Genomic DNA, 26,837 nt, shown 5'->3' with positions numbered 1-26,837 from the left:
GAGCATAATTCAGTTATTTGCATTTATCTTGTCCAGAAAATTCCAGTGACTAAATGTACTATAGAAGGTCTTGAGTATGTGATAACTGGTAATGAAGTGCTGATAACTAAAAGAAGATGTCTTCCAATGATAACTAGTAGGATTGTTTTAGGCGAACAAACATTCATAATAATTCATAATTAAGAAATCAACTCATGTTGCAAAATGGAATTAGGAAAAAAAGAAAGCTTTTAAAAAGTAGATGCTAGAACAGAGATTCTCAAACTTTTTGGTCTCAAGATCCCTTTACACTCTTAGAAATTGAGAATTACACCCACTCAAAGAATTTTTGTTTATGTGAGTTATATCTATCACTATTTACCAAATCAGAAATTAAAATAAATTAAAAATAGTTTTGACCTCATAGATCCCTGAAATGGCTTCAGTGACCTTCAGACCACACTTTGAGAACCACTGTCCTAGGAGAAATCATTCAACCCAAGTTTCTAGAAAAAAAAAAAGGCGAAAAGTCACCTGAGACTTCGAGAACGGGGGCGCATGGGAGCGTTTCTGCATCTGTTCTCAGTGGTGATGCTTTCAGTGCAGAAATGTTTTGACAAAAAGTGTAATTCATCAGGTGTTGGTTGGTATGGTAACTGATGCAACTTCTCCTGGGAGGAACAGGATGACTGCAACGAGACCAGCAAAGTTAGGTTTTCTCTCTGCATCCAAGCAGAACCCCTGACACAAGCACAAGATGGCCCGCCCTCCACTGACGGACCATATGACTCTCACACTAACAACATTTGTAGTTATGGCTGCAGGGATCATCCCGTGCATTATTGTAGCACTTATTGTGTGCATTATTTAACCTCTGAAAGGTTAAAATACCTTAAAAGAGTCTTCATTTTTCTAGTCCACAAAGCAGTCTTTTGGACTACAGTATGATATGTTACCTTTACCAACCAATGAGAAACTACAAAGAGATAACATTTATTCCATGCCACTCCTGAGCAAATAAAAAAACAAAACCCCCAAAACTAGCTACCTAATACACCAAACTAATATTCTACCTATCTTTCTGTAGTTTTCCTTCTACTTGAGTTCTTACCTTTGAAAAATGACTTGAGTTATTAGATAATTAACATATAAGTGAATGTTGTAGAGCACAAATATAACAGGACAGATTTTTAAGGAAACATTAAAACCTAAATTGTTGGAAGAGACACCCATCCTTCCCCAAATCATGGTTTCATCAAGGTATCAAGTATACAAACATATATATATATTCAGAAAAATGCTATCCTCAATCAACCTTGGGAAGCCAGGCATGCATTCTAACATTGCAGTTGGTGTATTTCCATTACACTAAATTCCTATTCACTGTTTAAATTCCAACTCAAATGATACCCTCCCACCCCTCTGTGAAAAGTTCCTCATTTGATCTGTGGTATAATAACTTGTACCATGGCTATGCCTTCCCTCTCCCCATGTCACAGTGGATTTTTGTATCCATTGAATACATCTAATACAATTAATATTATCACAGTTATCTCTAGTCATGTTTTAGTCATTTAAACCACTGCAGGATCCATGATGACATGGACTGAGTCTCACTCTTCATATTGTTTTTGAATAAAGAATTATATCATAGAAGCAGAAGGTGTGACCACTGATCATTTTCCAAATCTCTAAAGAAACATAAAGACCTAAGATAGTGGAAATATGTTGTATTTCCACTATCTGTTAATTACTTCTACCCAAGGTAAATTGAGATGTTTATACTTTGGTGAAACAATGGCAGTTATAGCCCATACATTAAGTTGTTTTCCTTGGTCCTTGAGCAAGAAGCAATTTTAAAGGTCAATACTTGGTTCTGAAGCAAAACACACACACACACACACACACACACACACACACACATACTCACACACACCACCACCACCACCACCACCACCACCATTACCACCATCACCACCACCACACAGGAATTCTAGGATCAATCGCTTTAATAAAATTCACACTTAATTAAAATGGAAAAACTTCTTTTAGACAGTCAGAAGCTATTAATGTAACCAAACCTAAGAGCTTCACTAGAGATTCTCATAGAAATGCTTTCTTTAGAAGCTCACTGAAGATAATTTGGGACAGGGTACTGCTGCAGCCATATGTGTCAGTAAAAACATATGACATGTGGCGTTCATAGCAAACCAGCGCAAGGTAAAAGCATCACTGGACCAGGAGGCAGGAAACAGGGGTTCTAGTACTAGCTTCCCACTCTCTCTATGTCTCTATGGATTCTTCACTTTTCTTCTTCTCTAAAATGAGGGGACTGGACTAGATGGTACTCTCCAGAGCCCCCTCACAACTCCAAAGTGCCAGGTTTCCATGCAATTTTCTATTTCTGGTTCATTTCAAGAATATTTTGAACCTTAGATGGGGAAGAGAAAGACAGACCATTTTCCTTCACTCTTCTCACAAGGGAAATTGTTTCATACCAAGACTACTATATTATCTGACTTATAAAGCTTAGGTAATTCTTTTTTTTAGGATATAAATATTTTTATTTTTATTTTCAGTTTCAAATTCTTTTCCTCCCTCCACCCCTTCTCCCACCTATTGAGAAGGCAAGAAATAGGATATTGGGTGAAATTATAATGGACCAGATATCTGGAAATGATTTAGTATCTTGAATAAAATATGGTAGGGTTTTGTTGTTTTGTTTTGTTTTGCGGGGGGAGGTCAATTCAAAATGTGTTTCCACAAGAAGGTTTCCATATTTTTGACTTCTATGATATGATTCAGTTTCCAACAACAATGGCCCCACTAAACTTTTGTGATCACTTACTATTAGCTGGAAGCCTGTTGTCACTCAGCTATTTTTTTTTAAGCATACTTTGCTCATGTTTCAGATGTAAACTAAATGAAATTGTCTAGATAGTTCTCAAAAGAGATAGATAATAAATTAGATGCCAATGCCAAGTCACATCAGAGTAATAGAAAAATAAGGTGCATCCCTTCTTGATACTAACACATGATATCGAGACAGGAAACAATGGTGAAAAAGGAAGGAAGGAGGCTTAAAATGTATTACCGTACAATGTCAGCAGTGTATAAGCACAATGCCTGCGTCATACCAACTGCTTGGCTGCTGTGACCAATAGGGGACTATGAGGACTACTGTATGTTCAGCAAACGTGGACAGTATGGTGCCCAGGAAAAGGAAAAGGGGGTCATAATAAACAGGCATGGAAGTGGCTTCAAGGTCACCTCCTTATCCTCCAACACAGAGCCTAACTCTTCAAACTGCAAAAATCAATCATTTATTGAACCATATTGTGCGCCTACCACTTTCAAATATGCCTGGATAGCCTAGTTTTTATTTCCAATGACAGATATTTCACATATTTATGAGAAAAACTCAAGAGAGAATTTACTTGCCCTATTAAATTGTTTTCAATATTTGCCTGGCTTTTCTGTTGCAATATGACTTTGATGGAGTATGACTCTATAACACTGTGCAATGGACCTTCATTATTCCACCATGATCTTTTCATGTATTCATTTTTTTTTTTTAAGCAATCAGGGTTAAGTAACTTGCTCAAGGTTACACGGCCAGTTATTTCTGGGTGTGGTGCTGAATGTCTGAGCCTGGGATTCGATCTCCAGGTCATCCCAACACTGGAGCCGGTAGTCTTACTCGCTGAGCCACCTGGCCGCCCCTAAACAATTGGGGTTAAGTAACTCGCTCAAGGTTACAGGGACAGGTGGTTCTGGGTGGGTGCTAAGTGTCTGAGCCTGGGATGCGATCTCCAGGTCATCCTGACACTGGAGCTGGTGCTCTTACTCGCTGTGCTACCTGGCCACCCCTTTTTATGTGTTCATTTTATTCTGTTTCTGGGTTCTTCTTAGCTTCCTTCTTAGAGTAAGAATCTTACATCACAGTTCACACTTCCTAAACACTCCAAAATCTTGCAAAATAAAATGTATAGGTCCCAAGTTTAAATTTTTGTCATTTTGGGGGGTAACCTTATGTCACCTTCAGGGAGACACAGAGGTGAACAGGGGATTTCTTGACATGATCCAGGTAGTTTCTAGGAAATCATCTAGTTAAACAAGACATTAATACAAGTGGTATAGAACTGAAGTAAAAGGTGGTTAGAAGTGCGACAAAGTTGAAACTCTTGCCTCAAATCTTTATGGAATCTAGGCCAAAGTTAAAGGGGATTATCACCTTGTAAAGTCAAACTCCTATTACTGGGGTTTATTCTTAGATACCACAAAGTAAAAGTTTGCGAAAAAAAGGTGTATTTGTTTTACCTGCTATAGCTATCATTTCATGCAAAATTTATCCAGAGTGGAAGACAATCACAAATTAGCCTATCCTTTCTGCTGGAAACACCTTAAGAAAAAAAAATATCTGCATGACATCTCTAAGGTGTTAGAAGGAAGAAAAAAAACCAGACACTTACAGATACTGTGGAACTGGGTGTATTTGTTCCATAGCCAGAAGAAGGGAGAGAAGCCAAAGACCAACGGCGTCCATCAGTCCTATTGAGACACTGAATTTAGTGCAAGCAAACACTAGAGTATTATCATACAGAAATCACAGGGCACCTCAAGTATTTTTAGACAAGTGAATGACAAAACAATACACAACAGAGTGTATGAGAATGGGTAAACTCTCACCAATGGTTGGGGTAAACAAACATTATGCACCAGGTTGACTTTTATTTAAACAGAATCAATAGACTGAAACAAGTAGAAACTGAATGGGCTGATCCATAATATTGATCTCTCACTAATATACTTGGACAAAATGAATACCAGGGATAATTAAAACTGTTAGGCTCAGCAGATTCAAATTAATGAGAAGTAAAGGGAAGGGGAAAAACACCCCACCAGGTAACAGGTAATCTGGAATCATGCTCTTTAGAGGGAGGAATTGACATTGGATCTAAATTACATCACTGGCACTGAACTAGAGCTTTCCTGTGGAATTCAGTTGCATAAAATGCTTTGTGTTCCCTAATTTAAGAGTAGGCTTTTTAAAATTTTTTAAATTTTTTTTGTTTTTAAATTAAACACCTTTTTAAAAGAATGGGAGTTTTCCCAGTAGTTCAAGTCTTTGTGGCTAATTGTTTCAACGCTAAGAAAATAACTGGCCTTAAAACCTGCATTATTTGGAGTTATGGCACCAATCACATGACCCAGTCATACAACATGTAATGGTTGTAGCCTTTTTAAAAGTTTATGAGCAAACAGCTATCCTAATAGATAACTGACAACAGAAGATATTCTGCCTATCACAGTAACTAGGTGTTAGGCAGATGGGAGAGGTTTTTTATATTGTGCCAAATAAAAGGGTGCTGAAACTTTGTGGAAAAATTTCCTTGTCTTATAGAAGCTTGATTTTATTTTTATATGCTAAGTGCAGCATGAGAGGCTGCCAAGCTACAGAGTGAAGGTCATTCCAAGGGTCCAAGACAAGGGAATATAACAAAAGGCAACTAAGCTTGTTTAGGAAAAGGGATGGGAGACACTAAGGAATATATAACCAAAAACCTTTGAAAGTAAAAGCACTCGTGTCTCTATTTGTAAATCAAGGAATAACTGTGTTAACAATTAGATAATAAAATGAAAACACACACATATACAGACATATGTGTACACACATTATAGTTCACTGAGGAAAATAGGTTGAGATACAAATAAGAAAGGAAGAAGTATATTTCACAAAGGGCTACTAGAATCACTATTCAAAATGAAATTTATTTATAGCTGTGATTGCATCAATCCACTGAAAAATATGAAAGGCAAACACAAAGAAAATTTAGAGTCTACACTTATACATATAGTTCAAATGATGGGAAGTCAATAACTTCAACAGGATTGGACTTCAATTTGAAAAATGCCATAGTTAACTATTAGTGTGAAAAATGAACATTCCGGTTTAAAATGAAGCTCAAGCTATACTAGGCCAGCATGACTGGTGGTTGACTTGTATGGCCCACAGAGACAAGATGGAAAAATTCAAATGGATGTACATCACAGACTATATGTTTTAAACAAAATTTACCTGTCATTTCTGTGACCATGACTGGAGGACAATTGAATCAAGAATGTTTAAAGAACAGAAGCAAAATAACATTTGTAAATACACTGGGAAAATGGGATTGAAATAATTATCATTATTATCTTATCCCAAAATATTTTAATATCACTGAACTCACAGCCAGATAACTAAATGAAAATATCAAATTTATATATTCAAAAGAGATATGTAAAAAAATAGAGAAGACAATTTCTGGTGAAATTGTTTGATTAGTCATTAAAGATTTTTTAAAAAAAACTCTCTATGCCTGTACTTCATATCTAATACACCTACCTATTTTTTATTTTATAAAAAAAGGATATTAAGAATTATTCAGTCCATTTAATATCAATTATCATAAACTAGTCACTGGAAAAAGTAAGGAATACCATTTCCCTCAGCATGATTTGTGTGTGTATGTGTGTGTGATATGCATTGTCTCTCTTTTCCCTCAGGTATCAATGAGCATCTTTCAGATGAATGAACAATTCTAAGAGATATGTTCTTATTAGCTCTGAAGCATAAATTACATTTGCTTATTACTCAAAGATACAACTGGAAACACGTTAAAATGAGAACACGTCTTATGAGCCAGCTCATAAACATGTCTTATGCATCTGAGGACCAAGAATAACTTGTACCTTGTCTGGTTATCTCAGTTTTGGGGGTCTCTTTAGTTGAATGTGGTTAAAAAAAAACGATCACTACATTTTCATTACTATAACAACTACACATAATAAGGGGCTTTCTATGTTTAGGAGAAACAGAAACTTTTTAAAGAATAGCTAGACAGAAAGGCCATTTGGTACCCACTAGTTTGACTCAATATCGCCTCTCTTTAGCTGCTATCAATAAAATTTTAGGAAGAAAACTTGACTTGTGAGGTTTTTCTATAAGAGGTTTTCCTTTCCGTGTTTTAGTATATTAAATGAAAAAAAAAGAAGGAAAAAATTGTTGGAAATGAGAGATGCAAATGTGATGGTTAAAATAACCAATATCAACATTTCAGTGCTGATGAAAAAACACAAGAGGACAATTTTCTTTCTACTACAAAGAAAGGAAAAACCTCAGAATATTAACCTGGCCATTGAGAAGAAGAAAAATGATTTGTTTAATTTCAATATTTCCTTGGATGCACAGGACAAAAAAAACCTCCACTTTGGAACTTTTTTGTCATCTAAATTAAATGGAGGACATTCTAATTCCCTACTTCCCTATAAAAGCAGCCTCTCAAACTACACTTGAGGAAAGGTTGTTATGATCAGTGAATAATGTCATGGTCGGCCGTATCTGTAGTTCCACTATAAACTCTTTTCAAGACTTTACAACTTGCTTATGAAAATGTACTCTGGGATTTAACTTGGCATATATAAAACCTTGGGTTGTAAGGAAAGACCTTACGGTTAGCTAGCATTTACACGATGCTGTGTGTTTCCAATGAAACTGAAAGCAATTTACAATTGTTGGTTAACCTCCACAACTTCTTTGAAAAGGAAGACAGAGTTATTACCTCCATTTTGCAAATGAGGGAACTAAGGGATAGAAAGGTTAAGTAACTCTAGTCAGGTCACCAAGCCCAGTCAGAGCTACAATTAGAACTGAAGGGAACATGATTCTTGGATACCAGACTCAATCTACTAAGTCACATTTCCTGTGTCAATCCTTTTACTGCAAATTTCATTTAAAAAATTTATCTTGAACAAAATGTATTCAATACTTTTATACCAACAGCTACTTCTGAAAGCAGTCATATATCATAATGTGACTTTCTAATTTCCAAATCAGTCAATGTGAAATTATAATAAGGTAACATATCAATAACATCTTCTGGCACGCAGTGTATGACTAATATGAGGTCCAGAAACATTAGTACTGAACTTTGTTTCCTTTATCCAAAAACAAAAGGACATTCAGATTTAGTTATTTCAGTCATGTTACTTTTTATGCGTAAACATTTTTTTTTAACTGCCAAAATGAGATGTGCTCAGAAAATAATTATTCTACCCCTTCAGTTCAGGAATCAACAACAAATGGAATGGGGGTTCACATGTGGAATTTTCACGTTCTCTGCATGAAAACCAACTCTCAGCACAAGACAGAGATCCCATGATATTAAACGAGTAGAGACCAATACGAGTTTAGAGTTAAATATATGATCACTCATGTCCCTACCCAAATTAATATTTTTTGAAGGAGTGTGTAGGGAGTTCCATCTGGAAATTTACACAGAAATGAACTGGAGCTCTCCTGTGATAATCCACTGTCACGGTTTATGGTCTATTTGACAAAAATTAACATGCCTGGGGGCTTGTGTATGTTTATTTTTTTTTATCAGGGAAGTCAAATTCATCTGTCCTTCAATCACCCACTTAATTATTAGGAACTCTCCACTTTTATAAGTCAGTCAGGATTAAGAGAATATGATTTGTACGAGTTTTAATTGCATAGTGTAATGAGATTTGTACCTCTTTAGTATGTTTCCTTTATTTTCAAAGATACTAAAATGCACTAATTATTTTTCTTAATCTCATGTCTCTATTCTGAAGAACTAATGAAAATGATCCTAACAGAGAAAAGGGGAAACCTGACTCACTTTTTATGGAGCTTATTAATATCTTTATGGCACCTAAACACTACCTGTATACATTTGATTTCCTAGTAAAGGATTTCCACTATGAATATTTCAAAGAAAATTACAAGATTCATCTAACTCACTATCATACCTTCTTTAAAGTTCCTAAAGTAAAGCTATAAGTTAAACTAAAAATTAAGGAGATCTTACTTTAAGATAAGTATATACTGTGTTCTTTCTGCCCCCAAGATACGAAGAGCAGTGAGGAAGACACGACATTGGTAAAAGAAGGTGATAAAAATCCCAATTCTACTACTCACCAGTGAAACCTAATGATTTATTTTGTTGAAATGTTTATAAGGCTTTATTAAATGTGAATTTAACATTTTTAAAAATTTGAGTTTGGTTTAGAGAAAAGAAGCAATTACTCAGCTAATTTATTCCCAAATCCAACTTTAAGTAGACTGTTTGGATATGGAGACAGAAGTAGTATAGACACGGTGGCATTCTCTTTCTTTTAATTGAAAAATGAAAAGAATTAAGTTTTGTGGGTAATTGTGCTCTTTTTTTTTGCTGGTGATATATTTGCTATGACTAATATCAAAGCAAAAAATAAGCAATTAACTTCTTATTGACAGGGTCAAGATCACTAAAGTTCATATGAAGATCACATGGTTTGTGAGAATCCTTGATGATTAGGTAAAGAATGTATTCATTAAATACTTAAAATGGGTTTGTGTGTCAAATTTCCACTAGGTATAAGTATCATTTCCTCTCCACTCTACATATCCAGTTTTCCAACAGACACACGTGCACACAGACAGACACACGCCTACCTTCGTGCAAAGGAGAAGTGGGCTGAGGCACTGGGGGAGAAATTTCTGGGGCTATCTTGAGGACTATTTCCTGTTGAGAAGAAAAAAGACAAAAATAAAAAAAGGATTTTTTTATTTGAATCACTTTCGAGTTCCAGGATCATTCTGTCACTTGCAGTTTCTTAAGGAACTAGGCCATGGGAGGTTGGGGAGGTGGGGAAAGTATAATCCCATTTATTTTCCATAATATTGTTCAGGAGTACAAGAGCAAAAATGAAAACAAAATGAGACTTTCAGTGAAGGCGCATGCATAAACAAATTCTTTCATCTTCATCAATATTTACTGATCAACCTCAAAGTCCAGGTGTTACAAAATAATAAACACAAATATCCCTATGCCTTACAAATCATATTTCAAAGGTATGTTTTTAGTTTAAGAAGGCAACTAGAATGATAGGATAGATGGTATTTTGTTTTAAAAAAAAAGGTCTTTGTAATTATGGGCATATATTTTAGGGGCAGATGTGCTATATTGCATTTTAAAATATTTCATAAATCAAAATAAGAATACCTAAGAAGAAAGGACAGAGTACTTCTTTGTTAAAAATATATTTCTATTTATTTCATTAAATATTTCCAATTCCATTTTTAAAAATTATTAGCATTATTAAAATTCATTTTTAAAAATTGTTCCAGGGGCGGCCAGGTGGCTCAGCGAGTAAGAGCACCAGCCCCAGTGTCGGGATGACCTGGGAATCAAATCCAGGCTCAGATACTTAGCACCACACCCAGAAATAACTGGCCATGTAACCTTGAGCAAGTTACTTAACCCTGATTGCTTTAAAAAAAAATTTTGAGTTCCAAATTCTCTTTATTTTCTGCCCTTCCCCTACACCTTAAGAAGTCAAGCAATAGGATATCAATTATCCATGTGAAGTGTGTGTGTGTGTGTGTGTGTGTGTGTGTGTGTCTCTTCCTCTCTAGTCTACAGAAGAGAAGGAAGGGGTTGGCATATATTGGAATCTTTTTTCTCATTTTCACACACACACACACACACACACACACAAACACTTCCAGTATTTCTAAAATGGTACTTATCTAGTATAATGGACAGAGTACTTGTTCTGGATTCAAGAAGGCCTGAGTTCAAATTCTGCCTCGGACATCTACTAGCTGGGCAAGTCACTTAACTTCTATCTTCCTCAGTGTCTTCAACTGCAAAATGGGGATAATAATAGAATCTAACTAAAAGAGTAGTTGTAAGGATTATATGATCCTTACAAACTCTTAGCAGAAAGGGCACATATCTTTATTTTTAAAAACCCTGAAAACCACTAGCGATTATTGAATAAGATTATGTCTTGTCAATGTTTTTTCTCTGAAATTCTGCTAATCTTAACCAGATGGACCATGAATTATTAGGCTGCCTTAAAAATTCAGGGCCTTCCCAAAGCATGCTGCATTTCTCAGTTAGAGCAGAATTCGGGGAAGTTGTCGTTTTCCTACGTGATGCAGAGCAGTGATGGCTCCTTGTAAGGAGGGCACCTCCTCTGGGGCCTTGTTACTTTCTTATATTAGCCTCAACCTGCTGCTGATCATTGACAAAGCTTGGCAGGCAGCTGGTGAGAGAAGTTCAGGGGGTACTCCAGCTTGGCCCTGTCTTTCTCTGCATATTTAATTAGAATGGTTGAACCATCTGAGGACATGATGGAAATGGAATCAGTCTAATTTTTTTTAAAGGACAAAAGAAAGAGAGGGGGAAAAAGACTGGAAACAGATCTGATCTTTTTTTTCTGAAATAATGCAAAGTATCCCAGGAAAAAATGTCCAGCTATTAACAGCCAACCATTTGCTACACTACTGGTTCCTTAATGAAATTTATAACTCTAATTAGGTATAAGGAATGCACGACTTCAGTTTAAAGCTAGTGTTTGGTTGTAAAGGGGTAAAAATTACTACCCATCTGCAGGAAGAATAGACTAGCACATTAGAGGGGATGCATTTAGGGCTACCTTGAGGACTTGCAGTCTTGCTACAATTCTACAAAATTTTTTCAATTAACTTAAGGTTGCAAATTTTATAGTGATGTGTTCAACAGATGCCATTAACTTTATGACAGACAACACAATCAAAGCTATTTAACTGGGAAGCGCTGAGAAACCCATTTCTTTCTGGGTAGAGAATCAAGATACATTTCCCCTGCTGCAATGAAATTTATCGTGTCCCTACATCTGTTGTTCAGTGGGCCCCTGGAGATGAGGATTCAGCTTTTGCTGCCCAGTACCCCCTGACTCTTTTTGTCCATTTATCTGCAGAGCTAAATTAAGTTCTTTCAACTCTCTCCCCCTTCCCTTAGCTTTTACATCACTCTTCATATTCTACAAGGGGTGTCAATAATTTCAAGGTGGCAGGAATTTTTGTTCCCTGAAGGGAAAAATCTAAGACCAGGCATCTTGGTAGAGAGGTTGATCTTTATTTGGGAGACTGCACGATTTACTTGTGCTCTACTCAAACTGAACAAAAACAAATTACAAGAAACCACAATTCATTTAATGGCTAGAAGCTGAGCCATTCTCAAAATAGACACTAAGCTTGGGCTAATTAAAACCCAAATATCAGCACATATAAAACCTGGCCACGAATGCAAAATGTTGTCTGCTTTGAAAAGAGGACACTAGACCTGAGGTTGTATATTCACAGTCATCAGAAAAGGGTCAAGAGACTACCTGAATATGTAAGAGGCATTTTGGAGAGGAAGGTTAAGGAAATGAACCCAGAATTTAGTCCTTCTTTGTTCCTGAATTTGATGAGTTTGTGGTCCTGAAAACCTCATTTCACATATGTATCTCAGGTGATGGCCTACCACCTTATGAAGGTACCGAAAGGAATACTTTCACTTTGGTTGTATCAGGAGACGGGCTAATTAAATCGTTCTCTAAATGCTCATTTAAGCTGTCAGTCCTTTTCCATCTAAACCATTTGTAACCTTCTCATATCTGGTCTTTTTACCTTTTTAAAAAAATATTATTTCTGAACTCTAATCAAATTAACACAGGCTTCCTTTTTGTTTACTCCACCATTGTTATAAAAGTTTCGCACCTTCATAACGTTTTCTTTACCTTGGCATAATTCTAATTACCTTTTACTATTCATTTTCTACTTACTCTAGGCAATGCATATCTTCTTTTAAAAAAGTAACTTTTTTGTTACATTTTAATGCATGCCTTTCTTTACAGATAACTTGGATGCTTGTCCTATGATTTCCTAGACCAAAACACCCCTCCATAGTCACGACTCCCCTGTATGTGTTGTGCTACCCTAGAAGAATGTAAACTCTTTGAGGCAAAGGGCTGTCTTACTTTCTGCATTAGGACTAAAGACAGCAGTACCTGGAACATATTAGGCATTTAATAAAAACCCTTTTCATTCATTTCTTCATATATTCATTCATTCTATAATACCATTTAATCTTGTAATCCTGTAAAACTCCTTCCTGGTACCTGCCTGACATGGTATGATCCTCTTTTAATATTCCTTATATTTTCAAGAAATCAAATAATATTATATTCCCCTAAAGAAAACAAAAACAGCATTTCTTTCTTGCATTCATTTCTTCAACAATCTTTAATGAACACCTGCTAGGAAATGTGAAAGCATTAGACACCTGTTATCTCCCATAGTTTACCATAGACAAGACAGACAGACATGCAAATAATATGGCCTTGCTGGGTAGTAAGTGATAATGACCAAAGTGAGAACAAGGGACAGTCCATTTTATAAGAGTCAGAAAAACTGAAGTAGAGGTGAAGGTGATTACTCCTTGAATTGGATCCTTAGGACATTATTAATCTAACATTTATTAAGAAAACAGAAGCAGGATGGTGAAGCAGAAAGAATCAATGCTATCCTCGGCCCTTTACTACCTCTGTGACTTTGCGCAGGTCACTTAAAGCCCTCTGGGTCTCATTTTCCTCATCAGAAAAATTAGGGGGTTGGCCTAGATGACCTCTAGGGTTCCTTCCAAGTATAGAGCTTGATTCTATGGCAGGAAATGAAAATGAAATAATACCTGCCCTCAAGGAACCTGAATTCTCCTGGGCATGGGAGTGGATGCAGTGTATATACAAATAATTTAATGCTAAATGATTTGAGGAGGGAATGAATATTAACAACTCGGGCAGGGGGGAAGGGAAGCAGAGTATAGCAGGCTTCAAGGAAGAGGTGACACCTAAGATAAACATCAATGGAAAATAAAGATATTGAGAGGCAGAAAGGAGGAAAGAGAACCTTCCAGGAATGAAAGACAACATGTGCCAATATACAAAGGTAGAGTATGGGACATTTAATGGGGGAAAAGGGCAGGTTGTCCAAATCTGGGTGGAATGTAGAATGTATAAAATAGAGAATTCTGAAATAGGTCTGGAAAGAAAGATGAGAACCAGATCATGGAGAATTTTAAATGTCAGGCTAAGAAGTTTCATATTTTATCCTTGAGGTTATGGGGAAATAGTAAAAGCTTTTGAGAAAGGGAATGATGTGGTCAGCCTTTGGAAGATGAATATGGCAGCTTTGTTGATAAAGAATTGGAGAAAGGAAGAGACTGGAAGCAGGGAATCCAATTTGGAGTCTGTCCACTGTAAGAGGTAATGATCCCTGAACACTCTGCAAAGGGTAGGAAGAATTAGGATGCACAGGGAGTAGAAGAAAAAGTATTCTGGGCGAGGGGAACTAATCAGCAAAATCCTGGAATATTGGGGAGAGAGCCTGTTGCATAAGAAGACAATGGGTAGGTCAGACTGGCAGAAGGAGAAGGGTTTGTCCTAGGAAGAACAGCGTGAGTCCTCACATCCGCACAGCACCTTGTTCCCTTCCGTATCTCCTATGATCTCATGAGAACTGTATAATCTAAGACAAGGGTGTGTATTAGCACCCAATGTGTAGATGAGCAAAGCTGAGGTCAGAGAGGTACCTGCCCAAGCTGTCACAAGTAACAAATGGCAAAGATGGAACTTGAATTCTGGTCTTCCTATGACTCTGGGGGCCCCTCAGAAGATAAAGTAAGTGATGAGAGAAGGACACTGCAGGTCTGGGAGGCAGCCCAGGGTGGCCATTCTCCCCTGTGCAAAGTTCACTCTGTAGCTCTAGCTTCTATCCTTCGTTTTTGCAAGGGCATTTAGAGGTGCAAGAACAAGGAGGGTTTTTGGTGAGTGGCTTAGAGGGAAAAAGAGACTGGTCATTTGGGGACCGTAGAGTGGATGATCAGAAAGGGTGTTCTCTGGTATAGGGAGAAGTGGAGGAAGAGTGAGTGCAGGGGAGACACTGAGATGGCGGGAGGCACAGGAGGATTGCAGCGCTCACAGTGTAGATATTCAGTCTCCTTGGTGTTGGTGAGGCGTTAACATCGGACCGGGTCACCCTAATGTTACTAAGACCTGCCCAGCATAGCACAGAATTGGGAGCACGGTAACAATGATTCAGATTCACCACAGTATTGCCTTTCTGAATTGTGCCCGCTAAGCATGTCCCAGGGTTACTGACCCCCACGGATCATCACTAGCACTGGGGGCACTGAGCTAATCCATCAGTCACATCGGTAGTGTGGGACAAAATTATAGGAGGCACTGAATGCCCTATGCAGGAGTTTGACTCTTTATCCTGCAGACAATGGGAGATAACCTAAGTTTTTGAACAGGAAAATAATATAATGAAGTCCTTGTTTCAGGAAGGAAGGAACCAAGCATTTATCAAGAGTCTACCATGTGCCAGGTATTATGTTGTTTAGTCATGTCCGACTCTTTGTGACCCCCTCTGGGGTTTTCTTGGCAAAGACAATGGAGTGGTTTGCCATTTCCATCTCCAGGTCATTTGACAGATGAGGAAACTGAGACAAACAGGTGGGCAGTGATTTGCACAGGGTCACATAAGTAGTAAGTGTCTGAGACCAGATTTGAATTCACAAAGATGGGTCTTCTTCACTCCAGGCCCACTGATCTATCCTAGGCTCTTTACAAATAACATCTCATATGATCTTCACAACAACCCTAGGAGATAGATACTATTATTATCCCCATTTTACATTTGGGAAACTGTGCATACAGAGGGGAACTGATGTGCCTAGGATTACCCAGCTAATAAGTGTCTGAGGCTGGATTTGAACGCAGGTTTTCCTGACTCCAGACCCAGAACTCTATGCACTGCTCCACCTAGCTATTTTACAAGAATAATCTGGCTTAGATGGATTATTGGAAAATGAACAATTAGAGGAAGGCTGATAGCAGGGGAAGGGCAAATATAGGATAGATTTGAGAATAATTCACTCAACAACTTTGATTCATTATTTATTCATTCAATAAACATACATTAAAGGGGCACTAAGCACAAGGTAGTAGGAAAGCAATGAAGATCAATACAGTGTCAGTCAATAATGGCCTTGCTAGGGGTAATGGGACATGTCCACAAATAAGTATAATATAGATTCTAGAGGGTGAGAGATATCCTGACAAAGTAATCTAGGGCAATCTGTAGGAGCAGAGAGCACTTTCAGCTAGGGGAAGTAAGAGAAGGCTTCAGATAGGAAGTGGTATCTGAGCAAGGCCACAAATAGAATCATTTAACCAGGCTGGGACAGAAAGGAAGTATATCCTCATTCCTAGGGGATGACCTGGATGAATACACAGAGCTGGGGGATACAAGATAGGACTGTGGAACAGCCAGCTAGTCATGTTTGACTGATATGTCCAATGTGTAAAATTGGGTTGGAAATTTAGGTTACAGTCAGACTACAAAGGACCTTAAATGGTAGTTTAAGGAGTTTGCATTTTATATGGTAGGTAGCAAGGAATTTTAAAATGTCAGTCAACAAGCATTTATTAAGTGCCCATTATGTGCCTGTATGAATAAAAGTTGTTTGAACAAGAGTCAATCCTGGGATTTGAGAAGTTTACTTTGGCAGCTGTATGAAGAGTGGACTGGAGAAGGGAGACACTGGAGGTGTAAAGACTTGTTAAGAAGGCCTTACAAATAGTCAGGTGAGCAGTGATGACAGCCTGTTCCAGTGTGAATGGAGACAGAGAAGAGATACAAGAGATGCTGGGGAGACAGAAATGAGAGACAGTACTTGGCACCTGAATGGGTGTAGGACATGAGAGAGAGGGAAGGGACAAAGGCAATTCTAAGGTTTCAAGTCTGAATGACTGAAAAAACAAAGAAAGAAAGAACATTTATTAAGCACTTACTATGTACGAGGCACTGTGCTAAACAAGCAATTAAGAAAGTCCTGCCCTCTAGGAGTTTACAGTCTAATGAAAGAAGATAACATATAAAGGGGTATGAAAAATGGTGGGTGTGTGATGGTGTAGACAAGGCTAGAAAGTAGTGTGAAGGCCTGGTTCAAGATAAGGTAGAAGCTCACTTTTTAGAATCTAGTCTCTATTGGTGTGTCAACAACAGAAAAAGGAAAAATGAGGAAGAAGGGACAGGTTAAGGGGAAAAAAAATTTAGACATGTTAAGCTTGAAAAACCAGTAGGGGCATTCCAGTGGTAGCAGGCAGTAAGCTATTGAAGATTTAGGACTGGAAACTTAGGAGGAGACAGGGTGATCTACAGATTTAGGAGTTAACTGCAAAGTGATGATAAGTGAAACCATGGTAGTAAATGAGAAAAAGAGGAAGAGGAAGGGGAGAGAGAGAGAGAGAGAGAGAGAGAGAGAGAGAGAGAGAGAAAAAAAGAGAGAGAGAGAGAGAGAGAGAGAGAGAGAGAGAGAATAAAGAGTAAAAGAAAAGGGCAAAGGAGAAAAACACTTAGGAAAAGCTGGCAGAGTATAATGAACCAGTGAAGATTAAGAAAGAAAGCAGTCACAGAAATCAAGGGAGGAAAGAAAGCATCCAGAAGGGGAAAAAAAAAGAATGAAAAGCCTGAAAATTGCAAAAAGAACATCAGTTTAAACAATGAGGTAGGTAACTGGGAACCTGGGAGAGAATATTTGCAGTATGGTAGCAGGGTCAGAAATCCAGGTTGCCATGGGTAAAGGAATACATATACAGGTGGTGAAGAAAGGAAGATAGAGAGGATAGAAGGATCAGAGGAAGGGTTTTGAATTGGAGGGATTCGATTAAACAAGCATTTATTAAGCTCCTATTACGTGCCAAGCACTATTTACCAAGACAAAAATGAAACAGACTCTGCCCTCAAGAGGATTACATTCTAGTAGGTTTTTGCTGACTCAGAGAAGGAACCAGTAGAGACAAGGAGATTGAAGACAGGTATGAGCATGCAAGAGGGATGGATGTGAATGGCCAATGAGACAAGTTCCTGGGGGAAATGGGAGGGGATGACTTCCGGGTACAAGGGAAAGGACTAGCTTATCATCTTCTGAGACTGAAGCAAATGAGGAGGGGATGAGCGAAGAGATAAAGATATTCTGAAGCATGAAGGAGTCCATCAGGGATTGTTTTAATATTCTTAAACAGAAGGCAAGGTCTGCTGTGAGGGGATGGGGTGAATTTGGGGGCTTCAGAAAAAAGGAAAAGCTTTGAAATATTAATGGAGAAGAACAGATGAAAGAGAGGAAAGAATCCATTTTCCCATCTCTTAAGGGGGCATAATAATTACTTATCTCTCAAAGATGTTATGAGGAGCTCAATTTGTAAACCACAAAATACCACGTACTCATGAGCTATTCTCGGTCTCAAAAGAGCTGGTAACTTGTAATGCTATTTGGTGACTAAGGGCAGAAAAAAGTTTCCAAGTTAAATAAAACTGAAACTGGAATCTGGAAAACAATCTTAACTCATGAGGAAATGGGGCTTGTGGTAAGTGTCTCTGCTACCCATGGAACATGGGACTTGACCAGGAAAATAAGATGGACTGTAACCAGAGTCCTATATGTGACCTTCATTCTTCACAGCTCTGCTCTCCAAATTCATCCACCCATCTGCAAATCAATACCTGAGAGACTCTCAAATGAAAACTGGTGCCAGTTCATTCTCTGCCCATATGTGCTGCACTTGCTTATTACTCAAATCCTGCTGTTCCTAGGGATTTGTTGATTCTTGTATGTTTTAAGGGTTAGGATATTTTAGACACTGCTGAGATTACTGCTGATATTTGTGACCTGATAAAGTAAACCTGACCGGTGATCCAGCCTTAGGTAGGTAATTAACTCTATGATCCCCAGGGAAAAGTAACATAGGATAGGTAATCAGCACATTGAAACAATCCTTCACCTAATGGCTACACACAGGGTGCCTCATTTTAGAGGCAGCTATTGTTAAGAAAGCTATATCCAGATTAATTAAACTGTTTTGATTGCTTTGTAATTAGGTTGGAGAAGTCCTGCATCTTCGCCATGGAGAGGCAAACTACAAACCTTTTGAAAAGGCATATGCTGCACCCACTATAGGTTATTAATGTATTTTTAATAGCTGTCTCCTCAAAGAACATGAGCTTCTGATGCACTGGCTTTCTATTAGCAAGGAGGGAACCTGAGGATTAATAACTGCCATCTGAAACTCCTGGTGGACCACAAAAGTGAGCCCCAGCTTTGATCTGATGATTCTCTTAAATGGTTTTGAGTCTTTAGCACAAGATAACTAGTGTCAGGCTGACTTTACAGCTTTTTGCAGGAGATTCATTGTAATCGGAGGGTGCTGTTTGGGGCGGGGGAGAAAGAAAACAGGACCTTACTCAGCAGACTCCAATTCAGGGAGCCTCTGGAAGGTGATAGTCAGCAGAAAACACACCTGGGTACCAGGACTGTTCTGCAGGTGCCTCCCCCCTGAGAGGGGCCAGAAAGGGAAAAGATCCAGTCATCTAATAGGAAGGAATCATGCCTCGTCTCGCCAGATGTCAGCAGATGGCAAGGTTTTCAAACCTTCCTTTTGCTCAGAGACCTGGACAGCAATCTTTCTAAAAACAATCAAGGGCAGTATTAATTAAACTTTCCATTAAATAGCTCTGTTACAGAGGGCAGCTGGCTGGCATCTAATTAGCTCAGGAAATCCTTTGCCCTCAGCCTGGCTTTCAGAGATGGTTCTGGGAAAACTCTGAAGTCTTCAGAGCAGGTTGCTGGATTGGGCAAACTTGGGCAGACAGTGACACTAAGAATTAAGGGAAGTCATTTTATATAAAAAACTGGGTCTTTTATTACCTAGGCATTTTGTTCCTCCTCCTTCTCATGTTCTCCATTGCCTGCCTTTTAGACATCTCAGTCCTCAAAGATGCCTCACATAAGCAGTAGAAAGGCAGGGGAAGGGATTTGGAGAGAGGGAATACTTAAGTAGTTCAAGTTAAAGGTTTTATGAAGACTGAACCTATTGGCTAAAAGTCAGGTCACTGAATTGCCGGTTAATGTCAACGATCCTGTTTTATACACTCAGAGTGAGGCAGGCTGAGTAGCTTACACATTTATGTCTCAGCGCCCCAGTCTAACGCTTGTCGAGTGTGGGTAAGTCTGGGTAAGTCATTTTATGACTTTCTGATTCTCATTTTCTTCATCTGTAAAATGGGGAGGTTAATAACACTCACACTCAGGGGGCTACTTTGAGGAAAATGCTTTATAAACTTGAAAGTGCTATGTAAACGTGAGGGATGATGATGGTAACCATGATGATGAAACAAAGGTATGTTGCCATGAGCATGTGCCTTTCTGTTTTTCTCTCCTGATAATGACAGTTACTCTGGAATCATGAAAGCCAATGGAACCCAATTAATTTGTGTTGATTGAATGCATGGTGTTTTATGGGGAACCATATTGCTCTGGAGTTTATAAACAGAAACTTCAAATTTCAAAAATTTATATATTTAGTGGGAAGTGTACTTTCTGCCTCAGTTTCCTCATCTGTAAAATGAAGGTTTTACGACTCATTGGCCTGTAAATGTTCCTCTAGTTCTAAAGCTATGATCCTATTACACACATGCATATATGTGTATATAAATACATATATAGTGAATTAATAGTAAGAAAAACTCACTTGAACCCATGTACTTTAAAAGCTTGACTGTCCTCTTTGTTAAAAGATTGAAACAATATTAATGTCTCAGAGCCTTTACAGGGTTCTATAGTAGCTAAGTAATATATATGAGGCTAACACTTTCAGAGAAATGACCTACATTCAGTTTTATTATTTACTAGCCAGGTGATTAAATAACCAGGGCAGGTCATTCAATCTGAAGCACTGTAGTACAGTGGAAAGCGCTTATACTGGCAATAGAGTCAGAGGAAATTGATTCAAATCTTGTTCCTGGTGCTTATTATCTGGGGGACTTTGGACGAGTCATGTAACCTTCTTGGGCCTCAGTTTCCTCCTTTGTAAAATGAGAAGGTTCAGGGGCAACTAGGCCGCACAGCGAATAGAGCACCAGCCCTGGAGTCAGGAAAACCTGAGTTCAAACCTGGCCTCAGACACTTAACACAAAACTATCTGTGTGACTTTGGGCAAGTCACCTAACCCCAACTGCCCAAACTTACCCCTTCCAAAAAGCAAAAAAAAAAAAAAAGAGTTAAAATGAGAAGGTTGGACCTGATGGTCTTTGAAGTCCCTTCCAACTCTTGAGCTCTGATATCATGATCTCCCTAAGCCTCAGTTTAATCACCTCTAAATTGGAGATAATATTTGTAGAAACCATCTCAAGGTGCTGATAAGAGGTCAACCTTTTTTATGCTGCAAAATTCTGTTGTTCAGTCATTTCAGTCACATCTAACTCTTCAAGGGCCCATTCAGGGTTTTCTTGGGAAGAATACTGAAGTGGTTTTCCATTTCCTTTTCCAGCTCATTTTACAGATGAGGAAACTGAAGTAAACACGGTTAAGTGACTTGCCCAGGGTCACACAGCTACTAAGTGTCTGAGGCTGGATTTGAACTCAGGTCTTTCTGACTCCAGGCCTGGTGCTCTAATCTGCTGTACCACCTACACATTTCAAAAATTTGATAAATCTTTTATTTCACGGATATAAGTGTTCCTCTATCAGTTACAACCATTCCATTTTTCCAGTAATAATAATAATACATATCACTATAGTACATTTGTATAATGCTTCAGAGTTTACAAAGTGCTTTCCCCAAAACAACCCTTGCTGACAGGTAATCCAAATTTTATTATCCTTACTTTATTTTATTTTTTTTTTTGCTTTTTGGAGGGCAATTGAGGTTAAGTGACTTGCCCAAGGTTACACTGCTAGTACGTGTTAAGTGTCTGAGGTCACATTTGAACTCAGGTCCTCCTGACTTCTGGGCTGGTGCTCTATTCACTGTGCCACCTAGCCTCCCCTATTATCCTTACTTTAGAGGTGAGACAACTGAGCTTCAAAAATGAAGTAATTTCCCCAAAGTCATATAGTTAACATACTGCCAAATTCAGTGATTCTGCCCTTATTCTATATAATTTCTTCCCATGTCCTTCTCTTCAATTCAGTAAGCATGTATTAAGGACTTATGCACCAGGGGCTGTGCCAGACAAAAGACATACAAAGGTGAAATGTTTTCTTAAGTCTCTGCCCTTAAGAAGCAAATTATTCTACTTGAAATAACTCATACATGCTTTAAAGTCTACAAAGCACTTCCTATGCATTATCTCGCATGATCTCCATAATAATTCTGTGAAGCAGGTGCTGTTGTTATGCCCACTTCACAAACAGGAAAACTGAGACTCAGAGAAATGAAGGGAACCAAGGTCTCCCAGGAGAGGTCGGAAGTGAGTTTCAGACTCAGGTCCTCCACATTTAATTCCAATATTCTATGGAGAATACCATGCTGTCTTCCATAAATTCCCCATTTAGGATCCACCAAAACTACTAGCAATCTATGTTAAATAGAACCATGAAGTGAGAAGTTACATAGTTTAATGGACTTGGAATTGGGAAAAGCTAGGGTCAAATATAGTCTCAGATACTGTGTGACCCTAGGCAAATTACTGAAACTCCCTGTATCTTGGTTTCCTCAACTGTAAAATGAGGGTGTGGGGCTCAGTGGCCTCTATGGATCCTTCCAGTTCTAAATCTATGAGCCAATTCATATTTCATATACATATATATATATACACATACACAGACATGTTTACGTATATATGCGTGTGTATATACATATACATATACACATATATAAACATATATGTTTAAATATATTTTTTGGAGGAGGAAAGCAAGGCAATTGGAGTTAAGTCACTTGCCCAAGATCACACAGCTAGTAAATGTGTCAAGTGCCTGAGGCAAGATTTGAACTCAGGTCCTCCTGACTCCAGGGAAATATATGCATTTTTATGTAAATGTTTTACATGACTGAACATGTTTCTTATCACCTCAGGAAGGGAGTGATAGAATTTGGAACTCAAAGATTTTTCTAAATGCTAAAGAACTATTTTAACATAATTGGGGGAAAAGAAAATATCATTTAAAATATGTATATAGGAGTTTTTAAATAACAAGAATAATTCACCTAAGCCTTTATATTTGAAAAGCTTGACTGTACTATTTAAAACAAGACTAATGGTACAGTCTTAACAGGGTTTTATAGCAGCATAGTAATACATGTGGACCTAACAATTTCAGAGAAATGACTGATAGGGTGGTAGTAGCTAGAAGAGAGACCTAATAACTCAGTCAATTCCATGTCAGAAGACTTAGCAGACACCTAGTGTTTCAGTTTCATGAAGCAGTTTACTTTGGAATTTGTGTACACTTTGAAATGCTTCAGCATTGATAAGAATTCCTTTGAGGCATGTTATAATGGATTCTTGAGAATGTCTTAGCTTTTCATTGACCCTTCCTTATTGCTTTGGATTGATGTCACATCTCAAGGTGATCCCAAGGAAAGATGAGTGAATGTCAAGAATGATAAAGAAAGCAGATTTTTAGTTATCTGTTTTCTCCCCTGGAAAGCAAATGACCTGCTCAACAATGAATAGGGGGTTTGTTTAGCTCTTTGTTTAAAATTATTGCCTGGCATGTGTAAGGTCACGATAAAAGACCTATCAAAAAGAGATATTCCTAGAATGTAACAATAATGTTATGAAATGTGATGAATCCTAGTCCTCTTAGAAAGTGGACAGATTCCTGGACTTCATTGAAGGGCTTTAAAAAAATGTATCCCCAGGTATAGATTTTATTTTTCTACCTTAACTTAGCTGGACCCATTTCAGTTCCTTAACATAATATAACTTCCCTTTTACCTGGAAAAAAGGGTGAATTCTGTTCAGAAATCAGATTCCATAAATCATCAAATTAAGTCCCAGTAAAAGAGAGAATATCGAAATTACTTGTTTAGCATTCATACAGCCTCTCAAATGTCTACATTTAAACAAGAGACATCGTTAAATATAGATGCAACAGAGTGGAGTGATAGATGCTTGACTGGTAAGACCTGGGTTCAAATCCTGATAGAACCTGGGCAAGTCACCTGTCCATGTGCCTCAGGCAAGTCCCTAGCACCTGGTTACTAAATGACAGACTGAGTTTGATCTGTTTCGATGGAAGAAGGACCGAGACCTACGGTTCTTTTACCTGAGGATATCACCAATCCTTTGCATATTCATATATTACACTTGGATATTATGCTTGTTTCATATAGACCTTTTTGGATATTATTTAGATAATGGATGATACAATAGATTGTTGGACATAAAGTCAGGAAGACTTCAAATCCTGTTTTGGACACAAAGTAGTTGTATGATGCTGGGCAACTCATTTAACCTCTCCCTCCCTGTTTCTTCATCCAGAAAATGGGTACAATAACAGCTCCTTCCTTCATATAGTTGTTGAGAGGATCAAATGAGAAAATATGAGTAAAGCACTTTGGAAACTTTAAACTACGACATAAACGTTAGCTTTTGTTGTTATTTAAACAATTTCCTAAATCCAAGTCTTTCATAAAAGGCTACCTAGACCAACCACAAGAGGAAATAGCTTCCTTTAACTCAGTGAGATCATAGAATTGTCCCAGCAATTCCCCCTGATCTCATTCAATTATATAAATTATAGACTCACCATTACTCACTTCCTCTAAAATACAGACTCAAGGCCTGTGTTTCATGTATTTGTTCTCAGAGAAACAACTAGTAAGGATGGTCATAAAAGGGAAGAATTATTAACAATTACATGAATTAGGGCTTCATTCAAACTTCCCTACTCAACTGCAGTCATTTGTTTAAACTGATAATAACAATAATAGCAAACATTTACTTAGTGCTTTAAGGTCTTCTAAGCACTTTGCAAATATTATCTTATTTTATCCTCACAACAACCCAGAGAGGTAGGTGCTATAATTGCTCCCATTTTACAGATGAGGAAACTGAGACAATTTTAGGTGAAATGACTTGCCAATGTCACGCAGCTAATAAGCAAGTCTTTTCTATTCATCAAAATCATTCATTCATACTAGGAAATTATGTGTTTGAAATGACTAAATATGAATGAATTTCACACTCTTAAAATTTCTACCAGCAAAGATTAAGGCTCAATCAATTTAATATTGATCATGCCATTACAATGTTACAACTTCCCATCAGCTGCACCCTTTTGGATTAGACTTTATCATGGCCCCAGGAAACCTCACTAGCAGGAAACTCATCAACCTGCGAGATTATGTCAACTTTGGCACTCACACCCCATCAGTAGCCTCAATAGTAGCCCCTCTGACACAGGGTAGAGGCTGAGGAAAAAAATTCTCCTCAAATCCTCTATTTTTAAAATGGCTTCCAAGAGCCATCTCTTCATTCCCCACCAGAATGAATGCACTCCTTTGGACTGGATTCCATTATGCTTCCCATCAATTTCCTTTAGTCTTTAGTCTTCCCCCACTAGATTGTAAACTCCTAGATGGCAGGCTCATAATAGGCACTCAAATGTTTGCTGACTGACTATGTGGGACCTAAGTATGCTTTATGGCCTAGTGGATAGAGCCTTGAAGTCAAGATAGAGCTGAACTCATTTAGCTTTGCTTCCAATGATACAGATAAGTTGTATGACTATTGGCAAATCATTTAACCTCTCAATCCTGCAGAAAACTCCCCAAATCCACAAAATTACATGACTGCCCAAAGTCCCTTAGTTGGAGGAATTAATTCCCCAGATGAATGAAATCACAGGTCCAGATCATCATATAACTCACCTCTTACCCTATAGTGGTAGTTAGAATCAAGGTATAATAACATTTCAAGCTAACAAATGATATCCTAACCAAAATATAAACAGGGTCATAATTCATAAGCTTACTAACTGTTCTTCCTTACTGTAAGCTTTTGTTCTTCCCTTAGTCATGCAACAAGACATTTGCATTTATGCTTCAATACTTGAAAAATCCCAATTCAGGACATTAAGTGCCTACTATGTGTAAAGGCAGCTAGCAGAGGTCGATGTCCCAAAGATATAAAAACATGGAAAGGACCCACATGTACAAAAATATCTATAGCAGCTCTTTTTGCAGTAGCCAAGAATTAGAAATTGAGGAGATACCCATCAATTGAGGAATGGCTGAACAAGTTGTGGTATATGAATGTAATGGAATACCATTATTCCATAAGAAATGATGAGCAGTCAACTTCAGAAAAACCTGGAAAGACTTTCATGAACTGATTCTGAGTGAAGTGAACAGAACCAGGAGAACACTGTACACAACAAGCAACATTGTACAAAGACTAATTTTGATAGACTTATCCCTTTTCAGCAATGCAAGGATCCAAGATAACACCAAAAGATTCATGATGGAAAATGCTATCCACATCCAGAGAAAGAACTATGGAGTCTGAATGCAGATCAAAGCATACTATTTGCGCTTTATGTTTCTTCTTTCTTGTGGGTTTTCCCTTTTGTTCAGATTCTTCTTTACAACATGACTAATGGGAAAATATGTTTAATATGAATATATATGTAAAGTCACACTGTACACCATCTTGGGGAAGGAGGGAAGAAAGTTTAAAACTCAAAATCTTATGGAATTAAATGTTGAAAATTAAAAATAAATGAATAAATGATTTTTTAAAAAAGGCAGTTAGCAGAGGAATAACAAGCTCGCTTCAGAGTCAGGGAGAATTGCTTGGATTCTGTTGAGCCTGATCAAGCCATTTACCCTCTTAGAGACCCAGGCAGCTCTCCAAAACTACGTTCTAGAGAGAGGTCTCCCAAACCCCTAAAAAATGTGGAAAGATTTTTGCTAATCATGGGATAAGACTATAAGCAGCCAGAGAGATCTCCTTATAACACCTTGGATAATTAGCACTTAATAAATACTTTGGGAGAAAATGATGAAGCCCACAGGTGAACCATTTAATTTTGATGATTAAGGTATTTGTTCTCTGTTCCATAGTGTTTTTCACGTCCTTCTCTTGATATTCTTGACCTTTTGTTCTTCCAGATGAATTTTTAAAATTATTTTTTTCTAGCTCTATA

General features: G+C 37.8%; 1 protein-coding gene across 1 annotated transcript in view; it reads right to left on the bottom strand.

The window, feature by feature from the left end:
* The window catches only part of MAST4 (microtubule associated serine/threonine kinase family member 4), an 808,407-nt gene that overhangs the window by 84,669 nt on the left and 696,901 nt on the right, over positions 1-26,837 (bottom strand). The window contains exons 7-9 of the mRNA XM_069096541.1: positions 9,482-9,551; positions 4,452-4,530; positions 514-668 (exon numbers count right to left, since the gene is read on the bottom strand). Of these exons, the coding sequence (XP_068952642.1) occupies positions 514-668; positions 4,452-4,530; positions 9,482-9,551 (304 nt within the window). The remainder of the gene's footprint in view (positions 1-513; positions 669-4,451; positions 4,531-9,481; positions 9,552-26,837) is intronic.

This window comes from Petaurus breviceps, unplaced genomic scaffold, assembly GCF_028583685.1.
Source record: "Petaurus breviceps papuanus isolate PSGF00001 unplaced genomic scaffold, PetGlider_PUasm1.0 229, whole genome shotgun sequence".
In the NCBI taxonomy this organism is placed as follows: Eukaryota; Metazoa; Chordata; class Mammalia; order Diprotodontia; family Petauridae; genus Petaurus; species Petaurus breviceps.
This window is presented reverse-complemented; position numbering and strand designations above follow the sequence as displayed.